Source organism: Phaethon lepturus, unplaced genomic scaffold (genome assembly GCF_000687285.1).
Source record: "Phaethon lepturus isolate BGI_N335 unplaced genomic scaffold, ASM68728v1 scaffold14439, whole genome shotgun sequence".
In the NCBI taxonomy this organism is placed as follows: Eukaryota; Metazoa; Chordata; class Aves; order Phaethontiformes; family Phaethontidae; genus Phaethon; species Phaethon lepturus.
This window is the reverse complement of record NW_010561314.1, coordinates 38,544-62,728: the sequence shown is the minus strand read 5'-3', so window position 1 is coordinate 62,728 and position 24,185 is coordinate 38,544. Positions and strand designations below refer to the sequence as shown.

Here is a 24,185-nt window from a genome sequence, read left to right as displayed (position 1 = left end):
GTTTAAGAATGCTTTATTCTAGGCGTTCATTTTAATTACAACCATAATTATTTTTGTGCCTGTGTATGACCCAGTTAACAAACCCATCTTCAGCATCTCATGGTCTCTCCGACCCTGCCCATCTCTGCAAGGAGGTAACCTCAGCTCCTGGCAACAACGAGAAAAATTATTTTTGAAACAAGCGGCTGAACTGGTTGCTACATTTTAATGAAAATTATTTTAAAAAAACCAACCAACATTTCTATGTATATAAACAGCCCTTCCTCCCAAACCTGGTTAGACAAGAATGTTCCTGGGTGTGGACTGACTTGTATAATTAACTGCACAGCTGTAGCTTCTGATCCCTGGCAACGTCTGTTTCTTTCTTTCTCCCTGCATCTACCTAGCATAATCCAGGCATTCTCCTCCTCCTTGCAGGAGCTCCAGGTGCGTCACTTGGGCAGAAACTTTCCTGCATTCCACTATCACTCCTTGCTGAGACAACGACCGGGCAGACATAGCTGCTTTGTAGAGGGTTGAGAGACAGGAGCTGGAGGAAAGACTGAGCAGTGAAGCCAATTTGCCCTGTTCAGACAATGGAAACAGGGAGTGTAGCAAGGACAAATGGTACTACTGGGAAGCCAGAGGATGTGAAGAATCCATCTGCCCCCAAAAAAGAAGAAGAAGTGAAGAAGACCACAAACCCTGGTGGAGGTGAGAAAGAAGCTATGAAGGGCACTGGTGGTGCTTCTTTGGAGACAGGGCAAATCAAGAGCTCCCTCTTCTCTGGGAGCGACTGGAAGAGGCCCATCATTCAGTTTGTGGAGTCATCCGATGAGAAGAGATCTACCTACTTCAGCATGGATTCGGCAGATTCAAAGAAGATGCAATACGCCAGCGGACAGATAGGAGACATGAGGAGACCACCTCTCTCCTTTGCAGAAAAAGGTGATCTCAGGAAGTCCCTCTTCTCCTTGGATTCCAAAAAGAGCTTCCTACCTAGTGAAGGGGAAGGGAGGAAGTCGTTGTTCTCTGGGGGGCAGATGGGGGACCTGAAGAAAACTTCCCTCCCTCTGGTGGAGACAGGGGACCTCAGAAGGTCCACCTTCAACAAGCCCGACAGAGCAGCTGGGTCACGGCCCAGGGTGAAGCTCGAGGATGTTCTGTGTGATTCCTGCATCGATAACAAGCAAAAGGCCGTGAAGTCCTGCTTGGTATGCCAGGCTTCCTTCTGTGAGCTGCACCTCAAGCCCCATCTGGAGGGAGCAGCTTTCCGGGACCACCAGCTCCTGGACCCCATCAGGGACTTTGAAGCAAGAAAATGCCCTGTGCATGGGAAGACCATGGAGCTGTTCTGTCAGACAGACCAGATGTGCATCTGCTACCTCTGCATGTTCCAAGAGCACAAGAACCACAGCACAGTGACAGTGGAGATTGAGAAAGCGGGAAAAGAGGTAATTCTCTTTTTATTGCACATTCCCATCAGCCTTTCCAAAGGACCTCAGTATTACACCCCAGCTTTTGCTCCCCAGCCTACAGTCTCTCCTAAAATCATGTCTGCAGCGTAATTCTGGGATGCAGGGGTGGTAGATGGGAAGCGTTTAGTGGAGAACTGATATTGCCCGGGTTCTGCTGCAATGGTATTGTCATTCTGCTAGTGGCTGGTTACGGCAGCATAGCACTGGTGTTGTGTAGCAGACTGGATTGGGGGGTTTGTGGAGAACCTGGTTTCCACCCCTGGTTGCACCACTGACTTTCAGCAGAAGCTAAATCAAAGCCCTACATGCTAAGTTTTCAAAAAACTCTCTCAGGTTTTGACAGAGTTTGTGTAGTGTTACCCACAGCCTGAAAGGTGGAGGGGCATTGCTCAAGTTCGGGACCTCCAGAATACAGGTAGTCAGATCAGTGTCTGCTAGGTTATTACTGAAAATGTCCATCTCAGCTACTTAGAGTGAGATTATGTTTTTCTTTTTTTTTTTTTGTGTTACGGATATAATAGTGCCGAGCCTCACCTATAGGAAGAGTCTTTTGAAGCTTAGATGAAGAAAAAACCCTGGTGCAAACATAAAACATTATAATTTCCCCTGAAGTGTTACTACAATAGGTTTAGAGGATGGACATCTAAGGAGATGAGGCTGGTATGTGGAACAGTTCTCACTCTAATGAAAAGACTTGCACCTTTGTTTGCTTAAAGTCTCATGCTCTTTGTGTTCTGGGTGTGTGTATGATTATTCCACTAGCTCTAGTAAAGACCAGGGTCTCACCATGTTTGGTGCTGTACGTCCCCATAGTAAGAGCATGTGCTGGCCTAGAAACCTTCTGATCTAAGCACACAGGACAGGAGAGATTACAGAAAGGAGACCCATGAAACGGTAAGGTAAAACAATTTGCCTAGAGTTACAGAGACAGTCCATGGCAGAAAGTGGACAGGCACTAAGATCTGCTAAATCCCAGTCTTAAGCACAGCCCAAGCCAGCGCTCTGATGTGGTGAACAGGCAAATACAACCACCCACTGTTGGAAATTCTTGATTTATCCTTAACTTGGAAGAACAGTTAACTCTTTCTAAAGTGCTAGGAAGATTTATCTCAGAAGGCTCAAAGAGCATCTTCTCTACAACTTATTTCTGTCCTCATGCAAATTTTTGGTCTTTTCTTGCAATGTCATCTCCAACTTGCAGCCTTGCTGAAACCAGACAAGGTTTCTTCCATGTCTCAGCCAGTCTGTCTTAAAGAAATTCCTGCAGGGCTTGCTAGCCCTGCTGTTTGTTTCATAATTGCTTGTTCTTGTGTTTTTGATGCCAGCTCTGAACACAGCATATGCGTAACTCTCATAAAGCTGTGTCTAGTGTCTGCCAGGTTGTCCAATTCCTCTTACCCATTTCTACTGAAAAAAGGTTAACAGTTGCTCCCTGAGGAACCAAAGCTGCCCAGAGCCTTCTTCCTGTGGTTGGATGGACCTAGAATATCTTGCTTTTAAAGAGGCAACCATAGATTTTACCTAAGATGTAAGTGATGTTTGATTTCTTTCTCAGAGTCCTTGTGCCACCATTGTTAGCTCCGTGCTTTAGTTTCTGTACTGTCCTGTGCTGTTTCTGCTGCTGCTAAGCCTAAAGGATTTAGGGCTTTATCAATATGAATCATACACATGTGCAAGTTTCTCCTGACAACAAGTTCTGATCATGTTGTAACTTGAGTGAGTATTCACTCAGACAAAAACAATTAACAGGATAGCTGTTGCTTACAAATGTTTACTCCTAGCCCTGATTTATTCACCATTGGTGGAGCCTTAGCAAGAACCACAAAGAGGAATGAACGTTTCCAAGTCCCTTGTGTGCACCACCTATTCTTTTCAAGTCTTGCAAATCAGCTGAGCTGCAATATGACCGCAACTTGAAGAGTGGCAAAGTGTGGCTGGTGCTGCTGGCCTTTGTGGAAAGCAAGCAAAAACTCCACATCAGGTCAACCCCATCCCTGCCCCGTTTTCACAGCTTGACATTCAAGCAGCTCCAAGGGTAGCTTTACTGTCTCCAAATTTGCTAACTATGCCACTCGACTGGTGACCAGAATACCACAGTATCCAGACAGACCCTTTCACAGGGTGTTGGTTGTCAAGGAACAGTTGGTTTATCTGCAAGGATTTCCCAGTCCCTGGCTATACTGTCACTCCAAACCTGGAGAGGATTCCAGCAGAACTCAAAGCGGGGTGTGGGGGGAGTGTTCTATGCTGTGATGCACTTAAGCCTGACTGTCAGTCTGGGTGCTCAGCAATTTGGTGGCACAAAACTGTCACATAATGAGGTGTAATATGCTTGGTTTAGGTACATCTATTCCTTTTGTATTGCAGAATTAATGCAGGTTACAGTCTCTTCCATGGGTTTATATTTGCTATAGGCCTGTAGGGAAGAGAGGTGCTGTGCTTCAGTATTGGGAAAGCAAAGGATGCCTTAGGATCCCTCTGTAGAATTAGGTAACTCTGCTTGCTCCACAGTGCAGACAGAGACAGTACAGCTTAAAAGAAGAGGAATGCAAACAAGCCAGTATATAAACACCTACTAGTTACAGCACTAAGGCAAGCAGTGGAAAGCCTGATATCTCTCTGTCTGTGAGACAGAGGGAGAAGAGAGCAGCCTCTTCCACTTTTCGGAGCCTGGGTGAGAGTCACTTATCCTCCTTTTCCTGGTGTGCTGCTGAGCAGACAAGAGTGAAAGGCATAGGGGGTCAGACAGAGACAACTTGGCAGGGAAGACAGAGACATTTTTTCCGAGTTTCCACCCAGTGCTATTAGCATATTTTACCCAGCAAACCTTTAATGCCTTCCCCAGATCCACTTTGCATTAGTTTCCTGCTACAGATTTAAAGGAAAAGTAATGCCCCCACCAGAATCAGTACAAGAAACAACCCAGAAAAAGTCCGTGAGGCTGGGTAATAACCACATACGCTTGAAAATTGAGAATTGTCAACAGCAGCCTGTACACTCCAATAAAACCCTCTGGCCAGCATATTTTATCAGCAGAACCAGACCCCCGCTTTCAGACAGCATCCTTCGTTTTGAAAGGGGATCCTTCATTCAAAACCTGTTTTACAGGCCTATTCTCAAAACAAGACAACTTCACATGTGCCTGCCAGCCACAGAGCTGTAAATAACCTGGCGTTACTATCCAGCGCCAGCCTTAGTACTCAGCATGTCAGGTCAGTTCTAGTGAAAAGCACTTTGATTTTTTTCTTTAATTCTTTGACTTTAAAGAAAAGTTCACATTGTACAGCAAGTTTAAAAAGGCAGCAAAGAACTGCCATGCAGAAATGGGAGCTGGGTGTTCCTCGTTTCAACAAAGCAGCTTTTAAAAGGGGAGACTTCACAGAGTCTGAACTAGGCTTTGAAGTCAACTGTCCACAGAGATGGATCCAGAGGGATTTCCATCTGAGCCCTCTCTGTACGGCTTGCACTGTCTGAATAGAGAGCAAACAAGAGCGTATCAATGTGCCAGTGGAAGGACTTTTGGCCTTTCCCACTGATGCAAAGTTAGGGCACAATGCGGCTGGGAGACCTTATCTACACTACTTGTGGTTGCTCTGCGGACACAGCTTAGAATAGATGCTCTTTCCACAGAGGTGGTGCAGTTACCTGCAGGACGTTCTTCCTAGCTCGAAGGCTGGGGAAGTTGACCTGTTGCAGAATGTGATTTAGAGTAGGTTTGCCTGTTTGCCTGCATTCTGCATTAATCCCTCAACAGTGAGGGCAGAACCTAGAGAATATCCAACAGTTTGCTGGTAAGGAATTCTCTTCAAAATGTGCAAAGCAGAGAGCCTTTTCTGGCCTCAGCTCATGCAGTGACTAGTGGCATTTTTGCAGGATGTTGGCAAAGTCTCCAGAGATTGTAGCCCACTGGCACCCACTTAACAAAAGCTTAGATAGAAAAATGTAATGGCAAAACCAGCAGAAATGATGTCTCAAACAATTTTCTGGTTTCTCAGCCATGTCATTTCCAACACAGGCCCTGTTCTGGGACAACTAGTTTAAACACTTCTTCTCTAGCTTCATTATTGCATTTAGTTAGTGCTGTCAGGTAATTAACATAGTTCTTCCAGGCTGGTGACACAGGGGTGTTCCCTGATTCAGGGACCAGGTTCCCAGAGCATTAAGGCATGATGATGCTTGTATTGCTGCCTCGCAAAAATGAGTTGTTGCATCATGATGAAAGACTCAATCTCACATCTCTGTGTCCTTTACAGCACAAGGGCTGGGTTCAGTAGTGGATGTTTAGGTGTATGCTCTGAACTTTCTCTTCTCTGAACTAGGCCTCTTGACTGTCTTAACTAACTTGGACTTTAATAGGGGATCCTCTCAGGGCTAGTGTTTCTCAACTTGCTATAGTCAGACTGAATGGTCTAAACCTGTATTTCCTAGATTTTTTTCCCTGTTATTGTTGTTTTTGCACTGCACGGACTCCCCTCACAATGGGCGGAGCTGCTATATTATCTTTCACTAGGACCTTCTGAACCCCAAGTCTCACCCAATGGATTTTTCTGGGTGGTCCATCATGTGAGGGGATCAGGGATTGTTGACCCTGGAAAATGTGAGAAATAGGAAGAAAGATAGTTGAGAAGTTTCTCCATAGAGAACGAAGCTGAGAAGTTGATTGTTCCTGCTACCTGTAACCACCACACTCTAAATGTAAGGCAGGATATATGTGGACAGCTAAAGCAATCTTCCAGCCAGACCAAACAGGGCCTTAAAAACATAATGAAGTAGCCTTTGCTGAACCCCTTACATTGCAGTTCATTCCCAGAGCATCCCTACCAAATCCGCCTTCTTGTGCCAATGTCCCTTGTACTATTCCATAGTCTCCCTGGACTCCTTTTTTAACATTTTTTTCTATGGTAAGACTAGTTTTAATGTTTCTACTATCATGAAGTGAAACGCGTCTCTTCACCTCTTTTGCTGGTGTCTGTACTAATGTTTCCTTTTGCCCTCAGTATGGGTGTTTTAACCCACGCTGAACCTCGATGACTGCGGTATTTACATTCCAGCTATTGGAACTATCTCTGTAATTTCCATTTGCAAATCATAATTCTCACTCGAAATTGTAGTGTGGGTCTCCTCTTAAATAGTTGTTACATCCCATCCCAGAGGCACTCAAACTACCTTTCTGGGTGGAAGGGATATTATAACTGCAACAAGCTGTTAAGAGTTAGCTATCACTTTTGAGCAAGTAATAGTTTGCAAAATTCCTTTGAGACCCATCTTAATTAAAAAGTACTATAAAAGTACAATATTTTTATCACCACCTTCCAGCCATCACCTGAATTTTCTTCTTGTTACCTTTCTTTTCAAACCCCTTGTGTTCGGGAGTGTCTATGTGGCTGTGAAAGGTCTGCTCTTCCCCCCCAAAATCCCTCCAGTCCCCCTCTGTATGATTTCACTCACATTCTTGTCATAAGAACATCCTGATATTTAGGAATGAAGAGGGAAACAAGACCTCCCATTGCTCAGGAGATGTGCTTTTTACTTTGCTAACAATTAATGCCATCTGGATGTAGCTCTGTGGCTCAGGGAAACAACTTGCATTAGTGTAATTTCTCACATTGGTTACTGCAGTGCAATAGATATCTGGACCTAAAATGCTTTTACCTCAACGCATTTCCCTGCTGTGCAAAGATGGTTGCACACCTTTGTGTCTTGATGCAGAGGGCATCTCACAGTGCACATGAAAATGGAAAAAAACATGCATTCCTCCAAGTCACTGCCTTGAAAATGTGAAAACTACAGGATCAAGCTCATGCCTTTACTCTCTTGATTAGTAGTAGAGCAAATTTTCTCATCTTGATACCCATATGGTTCCCTGATGATCTTGTACTGCAAAACCCTTCCATGTCTGCTCTGAATCCCTGTACAATATGAGCTCATGACTGCATTCAGTTGACTATTGAAGGCTGTCAGGGTGTATGGATACTATTTAGAGGGCCAGTGCTCTCCTAACTCTCAACAAGCAAGGACAATTACAACGACAACATGAGGATGCAGCTCTTCTGACATTGAGCTACCTCTGAGTACGTTTGCCTTTTTTGTTTCCCCTATGAAATTGTTTTCCCTCTATAAATAGAGATTTTCTAAATTGGAACAGCTAGAGTCAATGGCTCTCAGATGCAGCTGTGCTTGATTCAAGCTCAAGAGGATGTTCAGACACTATGGTGACTGGCACCAAGACAGGAGCCCTGATGGGCTGATTTCCTTGGTCTGAGCTGGTTGCCTGCTCTTCATTGTGTGATGCTGTTTTCTACCCCTTTAGTGGAGAATTGAAAACTCTTAAACTCCCACCCCAACGGCAACTACGATCACGAGAGAAGACCCCAGTTTTCATGTTGTATCATGTTTTTGGATCGGTGGCAAAGCAGCGTGAACTACACTTTGTGTTTTAACAGCAGGGAGACCTCACTGTGTTAGCTGCTGTGGGAGTGGATTTATCCATCCCTCATCTCCCCTGCCTCTAACTGTTGGCCTAAATGTAAGTGCTTTTGGGTAATACAACCATTTGCTAAAGGATCCCACATGACCAGTGGGTTTTCAGAACTCTTCTAACATGACATAGCTTGATTGTGGAATATGGGTAATTTCTGCCAACTGCGTCGTTCCTAAACAGCTCTGGGGATAAGTGTCCCGTAGCCAGATTGCCTGTAGTTATAGCTGTGCTGTGACCAACCTCTACACACATAAAACACAGAAAGATCTTGAAATGTGTAAACAAAGGCTTTGTCATGATGTGCTGGGCAGGGACGTGGTGAATATGAACGACCAAGGGAGGGGCTGCCCAGAGTTAACGGCGCAAGGCATTACTAAAGAGCCAGGTCCTGGTCTGATCCAGAGATATGGCATGCACACCAACTGGCATGTTATGCCAGTGCGTGGCTGCCCAGCCCTCCACGGGTTCCACTTCTTTGAACTGCCTTGTATGCAATTGTCTGGTCTGAGCTTCTCTGGGAAGGCAGTGCAAAACGAAATGCAAATGAATCCCAGTGAAGTTGCTGATCTAAGCCAAGCACAGTTGACTATGCCTCCTCCCTCCTTCTTTTGTGATTTTTTTTTTTCCAAGCATTCCCCAGCTTCATCATCACATGAAAGCTCTCTCAATTCAGAGCAAATTAATCCACAATCCTGTCTAAACAGAATTCCTGCCGGAGGCATCGTCCTCTTGTTGCAACACTCATCAAACGTCATTCCGTAATTAGATGAAAACTGTTATTGCTGCAGAGGCACACCCTGGGATGGGCCCTTCACTGCATACGCAGCTGAATTTTGAAACAGGCTTCTTCTCCCTCCAGCTAATGACTCTGGTGTGATTAAAGTGGCACCATGACGGTAGCCTAGTAGGTGGGTGCTTCTGCTGCTCTTTGCTGAGGGAGAATCTCTTGACCCAGGCAGAAGGTCTGGGATCTTGTCCAGTGTCAGCACATGATCTCTACTTCAAGCAGTGCCAGGAACCTGTACCTCCCAGCTATTATTGTTCAGGGCCAAATGCATAAGTGGAAACACAGCACCTCTTTGAAGTAGGCCACCTTCAACCCCAGTTCATCATACTCCCCTCTTCTCACAGGCTGAGCTTTCACTACAGAAAGAGCAACTGCAGCTGAAGATCATTGAGGTAGAAGATGAAATGGATAAGTGGCAGAAGGAGAGGGACCGCATCAAGGTGCGTATGGGATATTCTTTTAAGTTTACTTCTTTCTCCTGTATTTGTCACTTTCTTTTCCACTCACATCCCTTTCCTCAATTTCTCTGACATATCCAGCTCTTACTCCACCCTTACCCAGTCTCTATCTCATCACTCTCGCCAAATCTTGGAAACAACAACTCCCACTGAAGTCATCTTGCAACATACCCTGCAGGAGATCAAGAAGAGGCAGCACAGCCTTGTTACAAAATGATCCAAGGCACCTCCCTGCTTTGGGTCCCTTATAGTTCTTCCATCACCAGTAACCAGGCTGATTCGGAAACAAAGGTGTGCTGCTTTTTTTCCTGCTAGATCACACACAAAAATAAACTCCAGGAGAGCTCAGAGATACGGCAACAGGCATAGATGCAGTTACACCAACAAACATCATGTTTATAATGAAACGAGTTATTTTCATACTGATATAGGGCTCCTTTGTAATTCTTTCACCACGCTGAGCATTAGAATATAGTAATTTTTTTCATTTATACCCTAACTGAATAGAGCAGTGAAAACACTATTTGGAGACACCCCAGAAAATTTGCATAATATTAATAGGCAAAGACATTCTCCCTTTTATGTGGTACACACACACTGGCTTGCCAGTTCTGCTTTTTGTTTGCTTTATTATTATTATTATTATTATTGGAAATCTGACCTAGAAATCCTAACTCTGAATATAGTTACACCCACAGTCATTCTGAGGAATATTTCAGAGGGACCTAGAGGTCAGGTTTGTAAAAAGTGTTTCAGCACCTTTCATCCATGGAAATGGTGGGAATTTGGTCCTCAAATTCTTGAGGAGCCAGAACCACGATTTAGAAGGTTAGACAGTGTTTTTAAATATCACCTAAGAGTGAAGTTAATGAATTTAAATAAAAGATACGCTCTTATAATTAGGAAGACAGCATGTCTTGCAGATTACATACACACAATTACACCAAGAACAAGTATTACTTCTCTTGGCACAACTTTTCTAGTGCTAAGACTTAAATACATAGAGTCTCCATAGTCACAGTCTAAATGCTGAGAATGCTTGGATGTATCCCCCTCTGTATCCTTCTATAGCAAGTGACTCCCTAAGAAGGTTAAGATTTTGTTTCTCCTGTGTCTTTTCCTGCTGCCTCCTCTCTCTGCCCCTTCCCTCGGTAGAACTACACCACCAATGAGAAAGCCACAGTGGACCAGCATTTCAAAGAGCTGATCCGTGACCTGGAGAGGCAGAGGGATGAAGTGAAGGCTGCCCTGGACCAGAGGGAAAAGATTGCATCAGAGAATGTGAAAGAAATCGTGGATGAGCTGGAAGAGAGGGCAAAGCTTCTGCGGGAGGACAAGGAGAACAGGGAGCAGATCCACCAGATCAGTGACTCTGTGCTCTTCCTGCAGGTAACTGAGATCTCATTTTCCTTTCCTTTGAGGACAGGATTTGTCCCAAAGACGTATCCCAAGCTGGTATGAGATGCATTAATCTTCTCCAGCTCAATGCACATGTGTAGCAGGAACCAGCCCTGACATCTGAAGCTGTCTCTGCTGTGGTAGGTGAAGAATGAACTTAGGCATGCCAATGCCCGATTTTTTTGTAGATGGCTCCAGCTTATGGGCAGAACATTTGTCTGCCCCCTTCATCTTCACTGTTGTCCTTTGCACTATTTGGAGCCTAGCATTGGCCAGTTCCCTAAGATCTAGCCTCTGTCTCTTATGTTCCTCAGTAACCTCTCCTCCCTTCTTTTTGGCAGGAGTTTGGGGCTTTGATGCGGAATTACGTCCCCCCTCCATCTCTCCCAACATACAGTGTGCTGCTTGAAGGGGAGAGCATGAGCCCATCTATGGGACTCCTCAGGGATGACCTCCTAAATGTCTGCATGAGGCATGTGGAGAAGATCTGCAAGGCCGACCTGGGCCGCAACTTCATAGAGAGGAACCACATGGAGAATGGTAAAGTATCTCAGATCTGCCCCTTCCCTCCCTCCCTCGGCATAGCTTAGCTCAGAGAAGATGAAGTGTGACGAGTGTGCTCTGAAAGAGGAGAAAGTAAGCAAGAACCTAGGGAAAGTGGGAGAGACACTACCTGTAGCTGGAATTCATTCTGAAATATCAGAGCTATCCTACCAGACCTATGTGGGGATGGAGCCAGTTGAACTGCCAGGGGTTTCAAGTATCTCATGTGTAGGGGACCCAGGGGTCCAAACTAACCCCGCTTCCCTGAGTGCTGTTGCGTGTTATGGCTTTGCAGTCTTTAATCGATTCAGCCACGTCCTGTGTGGGACTTCAGGGTAACACTTCACTTGGGGGTCGAGAACAGTGACCCTTCCCTCCTGCAAGAGGCCAACAGGGACTCTTTGCCTTGCACCAGGCTCCAGCAAGCCCCTGCAAGCTTAGCACAACCGTTTCTATGTGGAGGACTGCACAGATACACTAAGGCAACTCAGCGCTCACCAGGGAAATTGAGAAGGCAGTGGCAGAAATGTGACTGTAGCTACCCTGGTATGGCAATTTTGAAATCCCGTCATTAGCCTATTTGTACAGCTTGGTTGGCACATTTGCTGTGCTGGTATAACATACCATTTTACAACAGCCTGTTTCAGCCACTGCTTGCCTGGCTGGAACATGAAATACCCTGCAAGCACCTGTCACTGAAAATCTAATCACAGATTTTCCAAGTAGAAAAGGTCTCCATTTTGGTGTTCAAGTTAAGCTGTAACTTGAACTGGCATAACCCTCCCTGATTGTACTTCTCTGCATGTTCCACTGAGGAGAGCTTTGATTCCCACCTGCCCTGAGCCACACTGTTCAAGGGACATGCAGTGCCAAAGGGTCCCCACGCTTCAGTGATGTTTAAGAATGAGTGATCATTCTTATGTGAATAGAAAGTTACGGTCAATATCACAGCACTGCAAGGAACCTTCTAAGTCTTAGAACCCACTTACTTTCTGTGTCTCCCAATTAGTTCTGCAGAAAGGACTTGTCTTGCATCAAGCTCATACATAAGATTAGGAGGACAGGGCACTAGAATGGGACTCCACAACTGAGGCTCACTTCCCAGGTCTCCCACAAACAGCCTTTGTAACCTTGGGCAAGTTACTTAATCCCATGAAATGACCTCTTGCACTAAGAATAACAGGGATCGGAATTAATCATTATCTCACCAGGCTGCTATAAGTATATAATTTATTAATAATTGTGGAACCCCAGATACCAGAACAATAAAGGTCAAGAAGGTGGATAGGTAATGTGAGGATAAATTGCCCTCTGCTGTCCAGGAGCATCTGTGACTTGAAAAGATGCAGGAATAATCTCAAGTCCAGTTCACACAACACAGGCAGCTGAGGAACTCTGCTGCAAATCTGCAAGATCACTGTTATTTCATTCAAATTCACAGTACTCACTAGACATTCCTCCCATATTAATACACCACCCTTTTCCTGGGCAACAGAAAAGGCAACAGATCCACATTACAAGATGTTATGATAAAGGAGGAGGGGAAGAAACAGCCAAACCCCAACATCAAAAACCCAGACAAAAAGCAGCCCATTGAAAAGACGAATAGAGGTCAGAACAACATGGGTTCAGTTATTGGCTCATGTTTTTCAGAGCCTTGGTTTTGTCAATCAGCCTGACTGGCATTCATAATCTAGAGCAGTAAGTATGAAGGTGGCATGGGACCAGAGTATGTTTAGATCTGTAATGAGAATCACTAGTATTCATCAAGTGACAGCCTGCTGCCTTCCTACATTATAGAGAGAAAAAGTAAGTCCCTGGCCCCGAGGAGCCTTCACTGCAAACAGTTCATTAATTTTTATCTAGCACCATCATTCTCCATTAGACATGAATTAGATGGACCAGACACTTCTGGTCCAGAGAATCAACCTTTCAGAAAAGTCAGGAATCGCATTCAAAGTGCTCACGATGCATAGCTAGAGCCAGATTTTTAAACTCTCCCTACCCCTGAAGTAGTACCCCTTCAAGTAGAAATCGAACAGTACTTGTCTTCCAACTTTTAACACTGCAACGTAGCTGGTCATTTTCAACACTCCTTGTGCTAAGGTTTGCCGAGAGATTTGGCTGTAACTTAATACAAGTACATGACAGACAGCTCGGATCCAAAAATCACTTTTGTACATTTTTTTTCCTTCTTCTTTGTTCACCCGGAGATGTGCAGAATTTCCAAACTTTGGGGTGGCATAATGCCAAAGGGGTTTTGGATGCCTGACTACTCACAGCACTTTGAAAACTAGATGAGTAGCATAAAAGCACTTTGCATTCAAGTTACCATAACTTAGGAAGTTACCTTCCATCTGCTGAGTTGTTTTTTGCCAATCCTGAAGAAAATATGTTTTTCTTGTCCATTTGTATAACCAAACAAGAGTGTGCATATGTTCAGTTCTTGTAGCTCTGGATAAAGACTGACTACTTCTTGATCACTTGATCACTTTTAATTAGGGTCCCCCTCTATGTTACTGAGGCCAGAAGTCTTCAACGGTACTTGACATCCATGGGATTCGAGTGCCAAAACATTTTTGAGCAGGGCAACAATTAACTACTGCCAGAAACCTGGGCACTTTCAGGAACTTTAACAGGGATTTAACAGACACAGCTTGGAGTCTGCCTAATGAGAAAAACAGTAGTATCTACTCAGCTAGGAAATGTTATTTAAGGTGAGTCTCAGAAATTTCAGAGCTCTTCTTTTTTCAAACCACAGTTACACTTGAAAGAGGACAGCACTTTACATCTAGTGACTGCAAGGAAATAACTCCACAATTACTTAATGGATTTAATTAACTCAGACTCCCCCTGAGTCATTGCAATGAATTCATTTGCACCCAGCTTGATCTTCTAGTGTAAAAAACTTCCCAGGAAGAAATATTGTATTAATGGAATGAAACCTGCTTAATAGCAGACTCCAAAGGGAATCCACTTTCTTTTAGTTGTCATAACAGGTACCCACTTAGTAGTGTGGCAAGGAGGAAAATAATCAGAGAGCATCCAGGGAATTTAAGTAACACAGAAATAAACTAGAGAAAAAACATAAAACTTTGTTCAGTGACTTAAGAATCAAAGAATGGAACTATTCAAACATGGGAACAAAATTTACCCTCTTGCACAGAACAGTAGGTTCATATAACACTTGAGACTTTAAAAGAAAGTATCTTCATGAGGAACTGTACTGATAGAGCATCATTTCCTGTGCATCAGTGTTGGAAAACCAAAACCAGGCTGCATAAAACCTGGCAAAAGGGTAGGTTTCATCCGCTTTACATGAGGCCTGAACCAAACACCCTTGTCAAAGAGCCCAGGAAGCTAGAGCTGTTTGCAACTCAGATTAGCATCTTTCTTTAAAAATTGATGAAACCAAACCACTGAGCCCTCCCAACACTGACTTTCTTGAGCTTTGTAATACTCACAGTTCAGGATCTGCTGGTTGAAAGCCAACACTGTGCACAGGTTAAACACACAAAAGAAGCCAAACCCAAACCACTGCTTTTGAAGTGGGATACATTTTTAGCCACACAGCAGTATTTTAGTAGGAAAATGTCTCAACCCTCCAGTGTCCCTACGGATTTTCTGCAGATAGCGTATCTACTGAATGGCCGAATGCTTCAGCTATGCTTCACCTCCAAGGGAGCTTTCTCTTTTATCCCAGGCTGAACCTCTGCGCAGCTATAGCACGGCTTTACCTCACAGCCCAAGAGTCCCACAGAGGAATCAAAAAAATAGAGGAACTTGTTTTCAAAGGGCAGAATCATCTCTCCTGCAGCACTTCAGGAAGCAATTCCAGTCTGTTATCCCTTTCCCCCTCCTCCCATACCTCTCAAGGCCACTAAACTGCCTCCTCCAGCTCATGCCCTGCTCTGCTTCTCCAGGTGACCACCGGTACATGATGAACAACTATGAGTGGAACCAGCCCGACAACTTGAAGAGATTTTCCATGTTCCTGTCTCCCAAAGGTATGGCACCCTAATGGTGGTCAGGCTTCCTCTAAACACAGTGCAGGAGAAGAACTTCATTAATGATTCGTCCCCAGATTTGCTTTCCCTCATATTTCCTGCTGTTCCCTGGACCAGATCAGTCCCTCTGCATTTGTTTATGCCAGGTCTTCTCTCCAACCTATAAAGCTTTGAGAAGTTTTTGCTCTTTCATTTTAAATAAGGCAGCAAAGGTTCTCAACTCTATGGAGGAGAGCTAGAGCGGCTGAACTCTTTCAGAGTGTAGTTTGTGGGGAGTTTTAACATGTGTTACTGGGTTGAAGTAAGTGTTATTCTCCCCCAGAAGCTTCCCCCACTGTGCTATCAAGTGTGAAAGCTACACTAGGCTTGCTCTGCGCTAGGAATTTACTTTCACCAGAAAACATACTTTTCCCCTACGGGGCAAGGACAGAAGCAGTGAGGAGTGTATTCTAAAAAGCAGGAGCCTGGAGTTCCCTTCTGAGCTCTGACACTGACAACAAGGGCCCTAGTGATTTACTTATGTTCCAATTGTTACCTGAACATGGCAGGATGAGTCTTTGAAGTGAATGACTGTTTTCAACACCTTCAGTTGTAAAACGGCAGAAATGGCAGTTGTCTACTTCTAAATTAACGTCTGGACCTCCAGAGCCAGAAGCTGAGAATGCTAAAAGCCTAGGCAAAGCAACGCGTGTAGAAGCAAAAGAACAGAAAGCGTAGCACAAAATCAGTAACCGAATTTCCTCTGGTCCCTAGAGAGCAAGGCCCTGCCTGGATTGCCAGGTGTTTACAGCTGCTGTTCTGCAAAGCCGGATGGCGGGCGGGCGAAGGGATATGCCAGCCATTAGCAGTGGCACTCCCCTGAAGGCATATTTGAAGCGCCATGTCGCCTGCTCTGTCGTTAGGGTTTCAGGGGCATGACCCGGACCCCGGCACTGAGCCCTTTCTCTGGATTTCCACGTTGCCCTTCTCCTCTGTTGCCGGCCCACGCCCGGCAGCTCGCTGGCAGCCGTGCCCGGCGCCGTGGGGATGAGGATGCCGTTTGGAGCAGGTACCAGGGGCAGGGGCAACAGGCCCCGTTCCGCGTCCGCGAGCCTTTAGCAGGACCGTTTCCCGCAGGCCCCCCAGGTCAGGGGCAGCCTCTTCATCAGCGGCCGCAGAGGGGCGTTTTGCCAACGGGGGTGCGCTTTGCACGGAGCCCGTCTCCAGGCACCGCCCGCTCCAGGCGCCGCTGGGCGGGTGACGGCTGCCGTTTGCCCCAGCTGCTTCAGGGCCTTCCAGGCCCCGCGCTGTCAGGCAAACGCACGCTCTGCTAAGCGAAGCTGCCGGCGCTGGGGAGAGACTCGGCCCCGCATCCAAAACTGTCCGCAACCTGAAGGGACGGTTGAAAGTTAGTTCTAAAGCTGCATGGGCTGAACCTATCTCTACCCAAAATGGAAGGCTTTGGGTTCAGGTGGAGAAGGTCCAACATGCCCCTGAAGAGTTGGGGGTGGGGGAGGGCGATGGGAGGAACGCGGTAGACAATGCCATTCTGGCACCGCTGCTCCCCTGCGTGCCTGGGACAGGGCTGAAACCTGATGTGCCACAAGGAAGGGAGAAGCCATTTGCAGCAGTGCCGCAGCACGGCACAGCTGGGCTGCTCGGTCCTCCGGACCGTAGTGCCTGGACTTCCTCAGCTCCTCTCTGGAGGATCAGTTGCTGAGACCTGGGAGCAGGGACTCCCAGCTGGGATCCCGCATCCCAGCCTCCTGAAGGATGTGCTGAGAGACAGGAGGGATCAACAGGGACTACTAGACACAGGTTTCTTTCTTAGTGCTGTTTATTGGAGCCAGTGGGGACACTTGCTAGATAGAGTCAGCTGCAGAGCAGTGTGAGGGTTGTACAGCGGCTTGCAGTTCAGCGGGCTGCTGCTTCCTGCAATGGACTTTTGAATATACAAATGCTGGGGGAGCGTTTGTTCCACCTACACATGTACATTTCCTGAGAGCGCAGACACATTGCCTTCCAAAACTACTCATGCTATGTTTTCTACCAACAAAGTTCCCTTGTCTAAAAAAACCCAAAGCACGTGACTGCACACACAGTCTCTGCTGAAATGTGGATTGAACAGCAGTGGATTCTCCACCAGGATGAGGGCTCAAGCATGATCCCTATCCCTTTTGGTAGAAGGGAACCAGCTGCTGAAACCACACTGATGGGGACTGTGGGAACAGAATGAATCAGTAGGCAAAACAGGAGACATGACCCACTTAGCTTACATGCTGGCTAGAAAAGGATTATCTGATAAATAATGCAATGTACCCACAATCATTTAACTCTCTAGAGCTTTCTATGCTCTGTCAATGTGTCATGTAGAAATCAAGCACTGCATCTATTGCATCTTTTCTAAGGAATTCCATGAAATGGGAGGGAAAAAAGAGAGGACCATCCTTTGCATTCCATAATATCCGCAGAATCCTTTAATATCTCATGATAGTTTTATAACACACCCTTTTTCTCAGCTAGGTTGGGTCACTGCAAATTCTGCCTGAGGCCACAGCGGCAAGTCTGTTTGCTGCATTGAGGCATACTACCCAAGTAGTGCTTTATGCTGATTTCAGTGGCCCATACTAAGAAACTGCTTGGATTTGAGCTGAACTTACAGGTTTTTAAGCCCTGCTTAAATTCAAGGAGACTTCCACTGCTCTTGTCATTAAAGACAGTATCACAGAGAATCTGCCTGCAGGGATGACATAATGAGGCAGAGGGGAGACATAAAAGGTTTCAAATGCTGCCTAAAAAATAGAGAAACAATCTGTTCAACTGCTCGACACTCCTTTCTGTCCTCTTCCACTGAGCTTTCTTCTCCTGATGTTGCAAACAATTTGGCCAAAGCCAGGAGGAGGCTGGAAAGATCATCTTGTGCATTTGGCAGTCTTTGAATGAAGAGTAGAAGGACTTAGGCACACAGAGAGGGACAGAAACTGCTTAAATAGAAACACTACTTAAATAAAAAAGCAGTCCACAGGATGGCAGCATAACAGCTCAAAGTATTCATCTCTTTTTCACTCTTCTGGGAGTCCAAAGTCTCACAAAAGGCATAGACTAGCACTAGTCTGCATCACAGCATGATGTCCTAGTGAAACACTGGCATACCTGCCTGTCACAGTGGCTGAGACAATGTGTGCTTGAGCAAGAAATGTTCCTCTACTTGTGTCTCTTGAGCTCCAAATACAAGCCTGTGCCTGCAGGTCTCTTTGCAGAATAGTCATGTTGAGTAGACAAACCTGAGTTGGCAATTTAACACAGCTAAAGACAGCTGCGTGGCAGTGAGAGCGCTTTGTTCTCTGAATGAGAAGTCTATTCACCATCCCCTAGAACCCAGAGAAAAAAAGACCAGGCTTTTCTCTACTCCCTGGACCCAGATTTCTGGTTTGGGGCTGCTTCCAAATTGGTGGGGACTGTTTCATAGAGCAATGCCAGGCACAGGCCTTTGAGCCAGCTCATCAGGAGCCGACTGCTGAACTGGATGCTCTTGTTTTACAGCCAGTTTCAACCCACGATCATGGGAATTTTCCTCCTTCCAAGCAACTGAGGAAACACTTGGTACGGGTAATTCCGACTTCAATTTGAAAGGATCTAACCCCCCGTGCCACAGCTTTCTAGCTAGCTAACCAACCTTTTCTGCTTCCCCTCTCAGCTGTCCTGTCACCTGTCAATTACTCGCAGAACCACCTCTTAGCTGGGTTATGAGCACCGTCTGCGTACACCCACACCAGGGTCTCAGTGCTGTAGGTGCTTTGTATATAGGAGGGAAAGGCATACCTGGTCCTCATTGTTCAGACAGTGAAAGAAGAAGATGGAAAACATAGGTGCCAATTTGCAAAGATCCTGAGATACCTAACCAGCTGCAATCAACGGGAGTGCCAACATCATCCAAGACAATCTGTGGAGGTTGTGGCAGAACGAGGAGTGGACTCCAAATACCTTCATCCAGTCTCAGAAGCACAAGACTGCTCTTCTCCATCGCACATACAACTTTTATTTAGCTCATAAGTTCTCAAAGACAGAGCCTGCCCAATGTTCACTGTCTGAACAGCGTCGAGCACAACAGGGAGGGGGTGCTTTGAGATAGTGTACCAAGAACCAGCAGCAGCGAGTCATGCTTTTTCTTCCCAGATCCTCACCTTCCTCTTTCTCACCTATATTTTCTTACTTCGCTTTGTTCATGTTCAGAGGGTCCTGCCTTTCTTTTCATTCAGAGGCAGCCTACAAGCATCCACAGCCACTCTACCTGGGGGAGCTCTCGTGACTCACAGCCACACCTAAGTTGTTCCTGCTTTTCATGCCACAGGCAGGGCTGTCTCCCTCTCATCATCTCTGCCCTCAGATTCATTCTGGCAAGGAGAGCCTGACCCCAAGGAGGCCAGGAGGGGAAGCCTTGCTCTAATTTCAGTGGGCTTTGAATAAAGCCTCAACTGCTTGGAAGCAAGGGAGCTTCAGCAGTTATGTAGTTTTGCCTCATTAATCCAGTCTCTGGAAATGCAGTTTACCTACAAGGAAGCTGCTGCTCTTCAGTAACACCTGCACTCTGAGTCTCTCAAGAGAAAGGCTTTTCCCTTCCTGCCTGGAGCACTGGGATCTCTTCACACTTGCACACTGTGTACACCGGGACCCCACAACTGCCTGCTTTCATTTGCCTTTTCTTACTAAGAGAAAAGGGACAAAGCTACTAGTTCCCATTTTACCCCAAGCTGGTTGAAAGTAGTTTTACAGGGTGTGTTTTGAAATGCTTAGGCTTCCCCACTGCAGCTTGCAACACCATGGAATAACACAACCTCTTCTATCTTCCAGTAGGCAATGGTACTAAGCTACCTTTTCAGTTCTCCTCGGTGGGACAGAATCCGCCTGGTGACTTCAGCAAACAGTCTGACGGGAGCCTCTTCACTAAGACCGGTATTAGGCATTTAGTTTTTTCCCCTTCCTTCTGCCCCTTTTTTAGGTGATAAGACATTTAGTCCTGTTCTTGCTCCCCCAGAGAAGACTGGAGCAGTCCTACACGTGGCCCATATCTCCCGCCCTGACTGTCAATCTCCCAGATATAAGCACGTGTTTATATTTGCTGAACCAGGGAAACAGGAGTTTATTTAAAAGTGTTAAAAAATATTAGTAAGTTATATCTAGTGAGTAGTTGAAGGGGTTTTAAATTTTGTTTGCAATGTATAGAGATGAGAATTTTAAATGATTTTAGAGATGTAGGGACAAGGCACAGAAAGATACTAGGAAATTATGTTCATGGCCATTCACCCCTCTAGCTTCATCAGTATTTTAAAACAGCTATTGTCCTGAAAGAATAATAGCCACACTGAGCACAACCTTTAAAAACAATATGCGTTAGCTGCCTGTCCTCCTTCATCTGAACCAGAAACCCCCATTCACCATCTCATAATCCTCTTTTCACTACCCACTAGTTCAAGGGCACCAGAGGTGGAATCCAAGAGCATCAGCACCTGCCAAGCAGAGGCAGGTCCGATTAATATGCGAATGGGAGATGGTGGGGAAAGGCCATTGCCTGATAACACTGAAACTGGTTGTGATTCAGCAGGGCTGGTATTATTTTTGAAGCAGAACTGAGCTGGTGTGGTAGAAGGGGGTTAGGGCTTATCACGCTGCCAGAGGCACTGTCATTAAATTCTGACATGAAACCCAGGCCTCGGCTCTTCGCACTAATTAAATACCTTATAGTATTCTTTGCAAGAGTCAGAATGCTTAGTTTGGGACTTGGCCTAAATTTAATTGGACTGATTGCATTCCACCTCTCTGCATTCCTCAGCCATTTTAATTAGACAGACCTTCTTTACTCCCTTTTCCTATCTGACTGGGTGGTGGAATAGGCATCTGCCTGATGGCTGTTGTGTCCCACCCCAGAAATGGCTGCATTTTAATGTTAAGCAATGCAATACTAATTATGTGGCACTTCCAGTCTTGCTACTCATCTTGACGCTCGCAAGAGGAGATGGGGATGGTGGCAGGGAGTGATCTGTAACAGGCTGTTTTATGTTGTCACAGCTTATCCTTCAATAGTGAGACATCAGTCTGCAAAGGTGACGCCACAGACATGGAAATCCTCTAAGCAGTCTGTATTGGTAAGAAATATACCCTTGGTGTGAAAGCATGTGCACAGCTTCAGCAAGAGACCTATCTGTTCTAGGGATACCTGAGGCTAGGGCTTGGGTCCTTTGGAGATGGTAAAGGAAAAGCTTCAAGTCAACAGCTTCTATTATTTTTTTCTGTGGTTAACTGCATCCACAGAGGGATGCAGATTAACCCCCCCTGCCGCCACTGTTCTGGGTTGTAGGAATAATCAATACTTCAAAACAGCATTTTGAAAAGATTTTGCCCTGGTCCAAAATTTGATCCAGGCTTCTAGAAGCTATACAAATATTACAGCACACATGCTGTTATCCGTAGTGCTTTTGCTCCCTGCAGGGCTATCATACACTCATGGTAGTTTGTGACATCTAGAAAGCACAGATAGTGTAAATTACACCAAAGACAACCATATAAAAGTATCTTGCTAATTACATCCTACAGTGGGCAGATACAATATCAAAGGTGAGGGGTCAGACTACGATCATAAATCACTAGAACATCTGTAAGTCACTCCTTTTGCAGTGTTAGCACAAGACAGGTAACAGTCCATTATAAGGGGCAGAAGGCAGTGATATTTTAGGTCTTGTAATCTTAAAATATACCAGGTTAACAAACAGTTAATGCATAACCACAGAAACACTAAGTTCATCTTTTTTTCTTTACATCCATTCACACTGTGCTGCATTAAGACCTTGCATGATCTGAATTAAGATTGTCAAGTTTTTGCCCCCATTCCACGGATGGAACCTATTTTTTTAATTCTGATTATACATTTGTGAAAGATTATTTACTGTTCCCTGGAAAAAAGACTTGTAAAAAGGAGAGGGTCAAGGATTGAGAGCATTCCCGCACTGAAAGAATAAAACAGAGAAAATACACAACAGTTAGGAATTGGCTGCCTAAGGACTGCAGTATGTCTTTGCTATCTTTTCAAGGCCCCACCAGGAGATGAATGCCAGTGATAGGGATGTTCCTTGCTGGACTGTATCACTCTCAGAAAATCCAGCCTTGACTCTCTGAATGTGCTACAGCAAAACATATCTCTTAGGAACAGCAAAGTTTTGCAGTGTCTTCTCTGTCTGGTGTTTGATTGCCACCTTTCTAAAAGATCATCTACTTCATCATGTGTGTGCCCAGATGGAGACTCTTCCCAGTGATTTTGGATACCAGCCTATCCTCTCTAATGGTGGTGTTATACTGGGGAAGTCTGGTGAGGGAAATGAAGTCTCTGTCAGCATTGGACACTGGTGGATGTAGGTATGGTCGTCTTAGCAGTAAGCAGCCCACTGTACTACAGTCAGTGTGCCATGCTCCGTGAGCACAACCCATGCTTTCCTTAATCCCCATCGAGAAAGCCTGGCTCCACATGAAGTCACCAGTCTTTTTCCGTCTCCCTTTCTCTCTCATGCATACACTTGTAGTGGCTATTTTATTTTTATAGCCTATATTCACCAGCTAGTCCTGAACCTAACAATTGAATTGATAAATATAAGCATTAAAAGGTCCCAAAATAGAAATACACACTCTGGACTGCAGTAGTTCTGTAGGAGCTTTTATGGTCTATTGGTCCAATAATCTAGCTTTTAAAATAGTCTTAAATATGTATTTAAGTAATACACATTCTAAAAGCTCTGTAAATACAAATTTTTAAAAAGGACTATACTGTTTAAGGAGGAATGTCTTTTTAACCTACAGGGAGTTCTTTAAAATGAAGCCCCCCTTTTCCATCTCTTAATTGTATTGGAAATTAAAGCTATAAAATGAAAAGCATTTCAACAAAAGGGAACATTGAGCAGGAGGTATTGGGAGTCAGCACTGAGCAGCAAGATGGGTTGGGTTTGCTCTGCCCATGCTTCCAGCCTCCTGCACTAGTGCGCTGCACAAAAGTGTACCGTTGTGTTGCTGTGAGGTCTCTCCCACCTTCTCCAAGTGAGATCTGGGCAGTGGATCAAACCTAAGACAGATCAGACATTACAAAACCACAGTTGCTCCTGATTGCCTTAGTCACTGCTTCATTGCTGTAAGCATATTCTCGTCCAGGCTAAAGATTATGTCAATAAATTGGCTTTTGTGTTTTGCAGTCATCCCAAGCCAACACTAGACTGTGCGACACAACTTTGCCACGTGTCGCTTATTTGTAATGGTGCAGATAAGAATGAAATTCCAGGGGTAGGTCCTGATGAGGAGATACACAATTAGGGACTACAGTAAACAGAGCTGGAGAGACAGAATACTGTAATTCCTTTAGGCTCTGCCCCATCTCTTCACTTATGCTTCTGTTTACACAAACATTTAGTGCTGAGCCCTGCAACACGTAGAGGCGTGAATAAACAATACGCCATTGTGTGAGAATTTCCATGCACAAGAGTTTTGGCTTGCCAGCCAGAGAGCGCAAATAAATACGATGTGATTTTAGTTGATCGCTCGCATAATTGTGCATAGCTTTAAGTGTGAAAACTCCCATGAGTTCTCAAGTTAGCGAGCAATTAAGAGACACTAACAGAAGCATAAAAATAAAGGTGACATTCCTCTTCTCCCAGAAACCTCTCATCAAACCATGAGTCATAGTCTGAGATTTTATATGATGCACAGACTCATTTGGCTCAGGAATGAAGTCCATGCAAAGCATGTGTATAAATCAAAAAGCAAGACCATTTGCATTTGATCACTCCAGCTCCTCCAGTAGTGAAATGAGGCAGTGTTGCTCTGCAAGAGGAAAGACTGAAGGTGTTAAGGTAGGAGTATGTTAAGATATGTGTTGTTGGGCTACCTAGGAGGGTGAAGTATAGGCGGTCAGAAAAAGAAGGTAGGTCAAACTCACATGCCCCAAATTCTCCATTGCAGTCACATTACCGCCCCTTTTACGTCAACAAAGGCAATGGAGCCACTTCCAACGAGGCACCTTGATTCCTGAAGATTTAGGGA

General features: G+C 45.1%; 1 protein-coding gene across 1 annotated transcript; it reads left to right on the top strand.

Moving 5' to 3' along the window:
- The first annotated feature begins 575 nt into the window (after nt 1-575).
- Nucleotides 576-24,167, top strand: TRIM29 (tripartite motif containing 29). The gene is made up of 9 exons (XM_010293973.1): nt 576-1,433; nt 9,070-9,165; nt 10,339-10,572; nt 10,923-11,121; nt 15,048-15,131; nt 18,654-18,713; nt 19,965-20,063; nt 21,177-21,253; nt 24,105-24,167. The coding sequence occupies exons 1-9, from the start codon at nt 576-578 to the stop codon at nt 24,165-24,167; spliced, it is 1,770 nt and encodes a 589-aa protein (XP_010292275.1).
- The last annotated feature ends 18 nt before the right edge of the window (nt 24,168-24,185 follow it).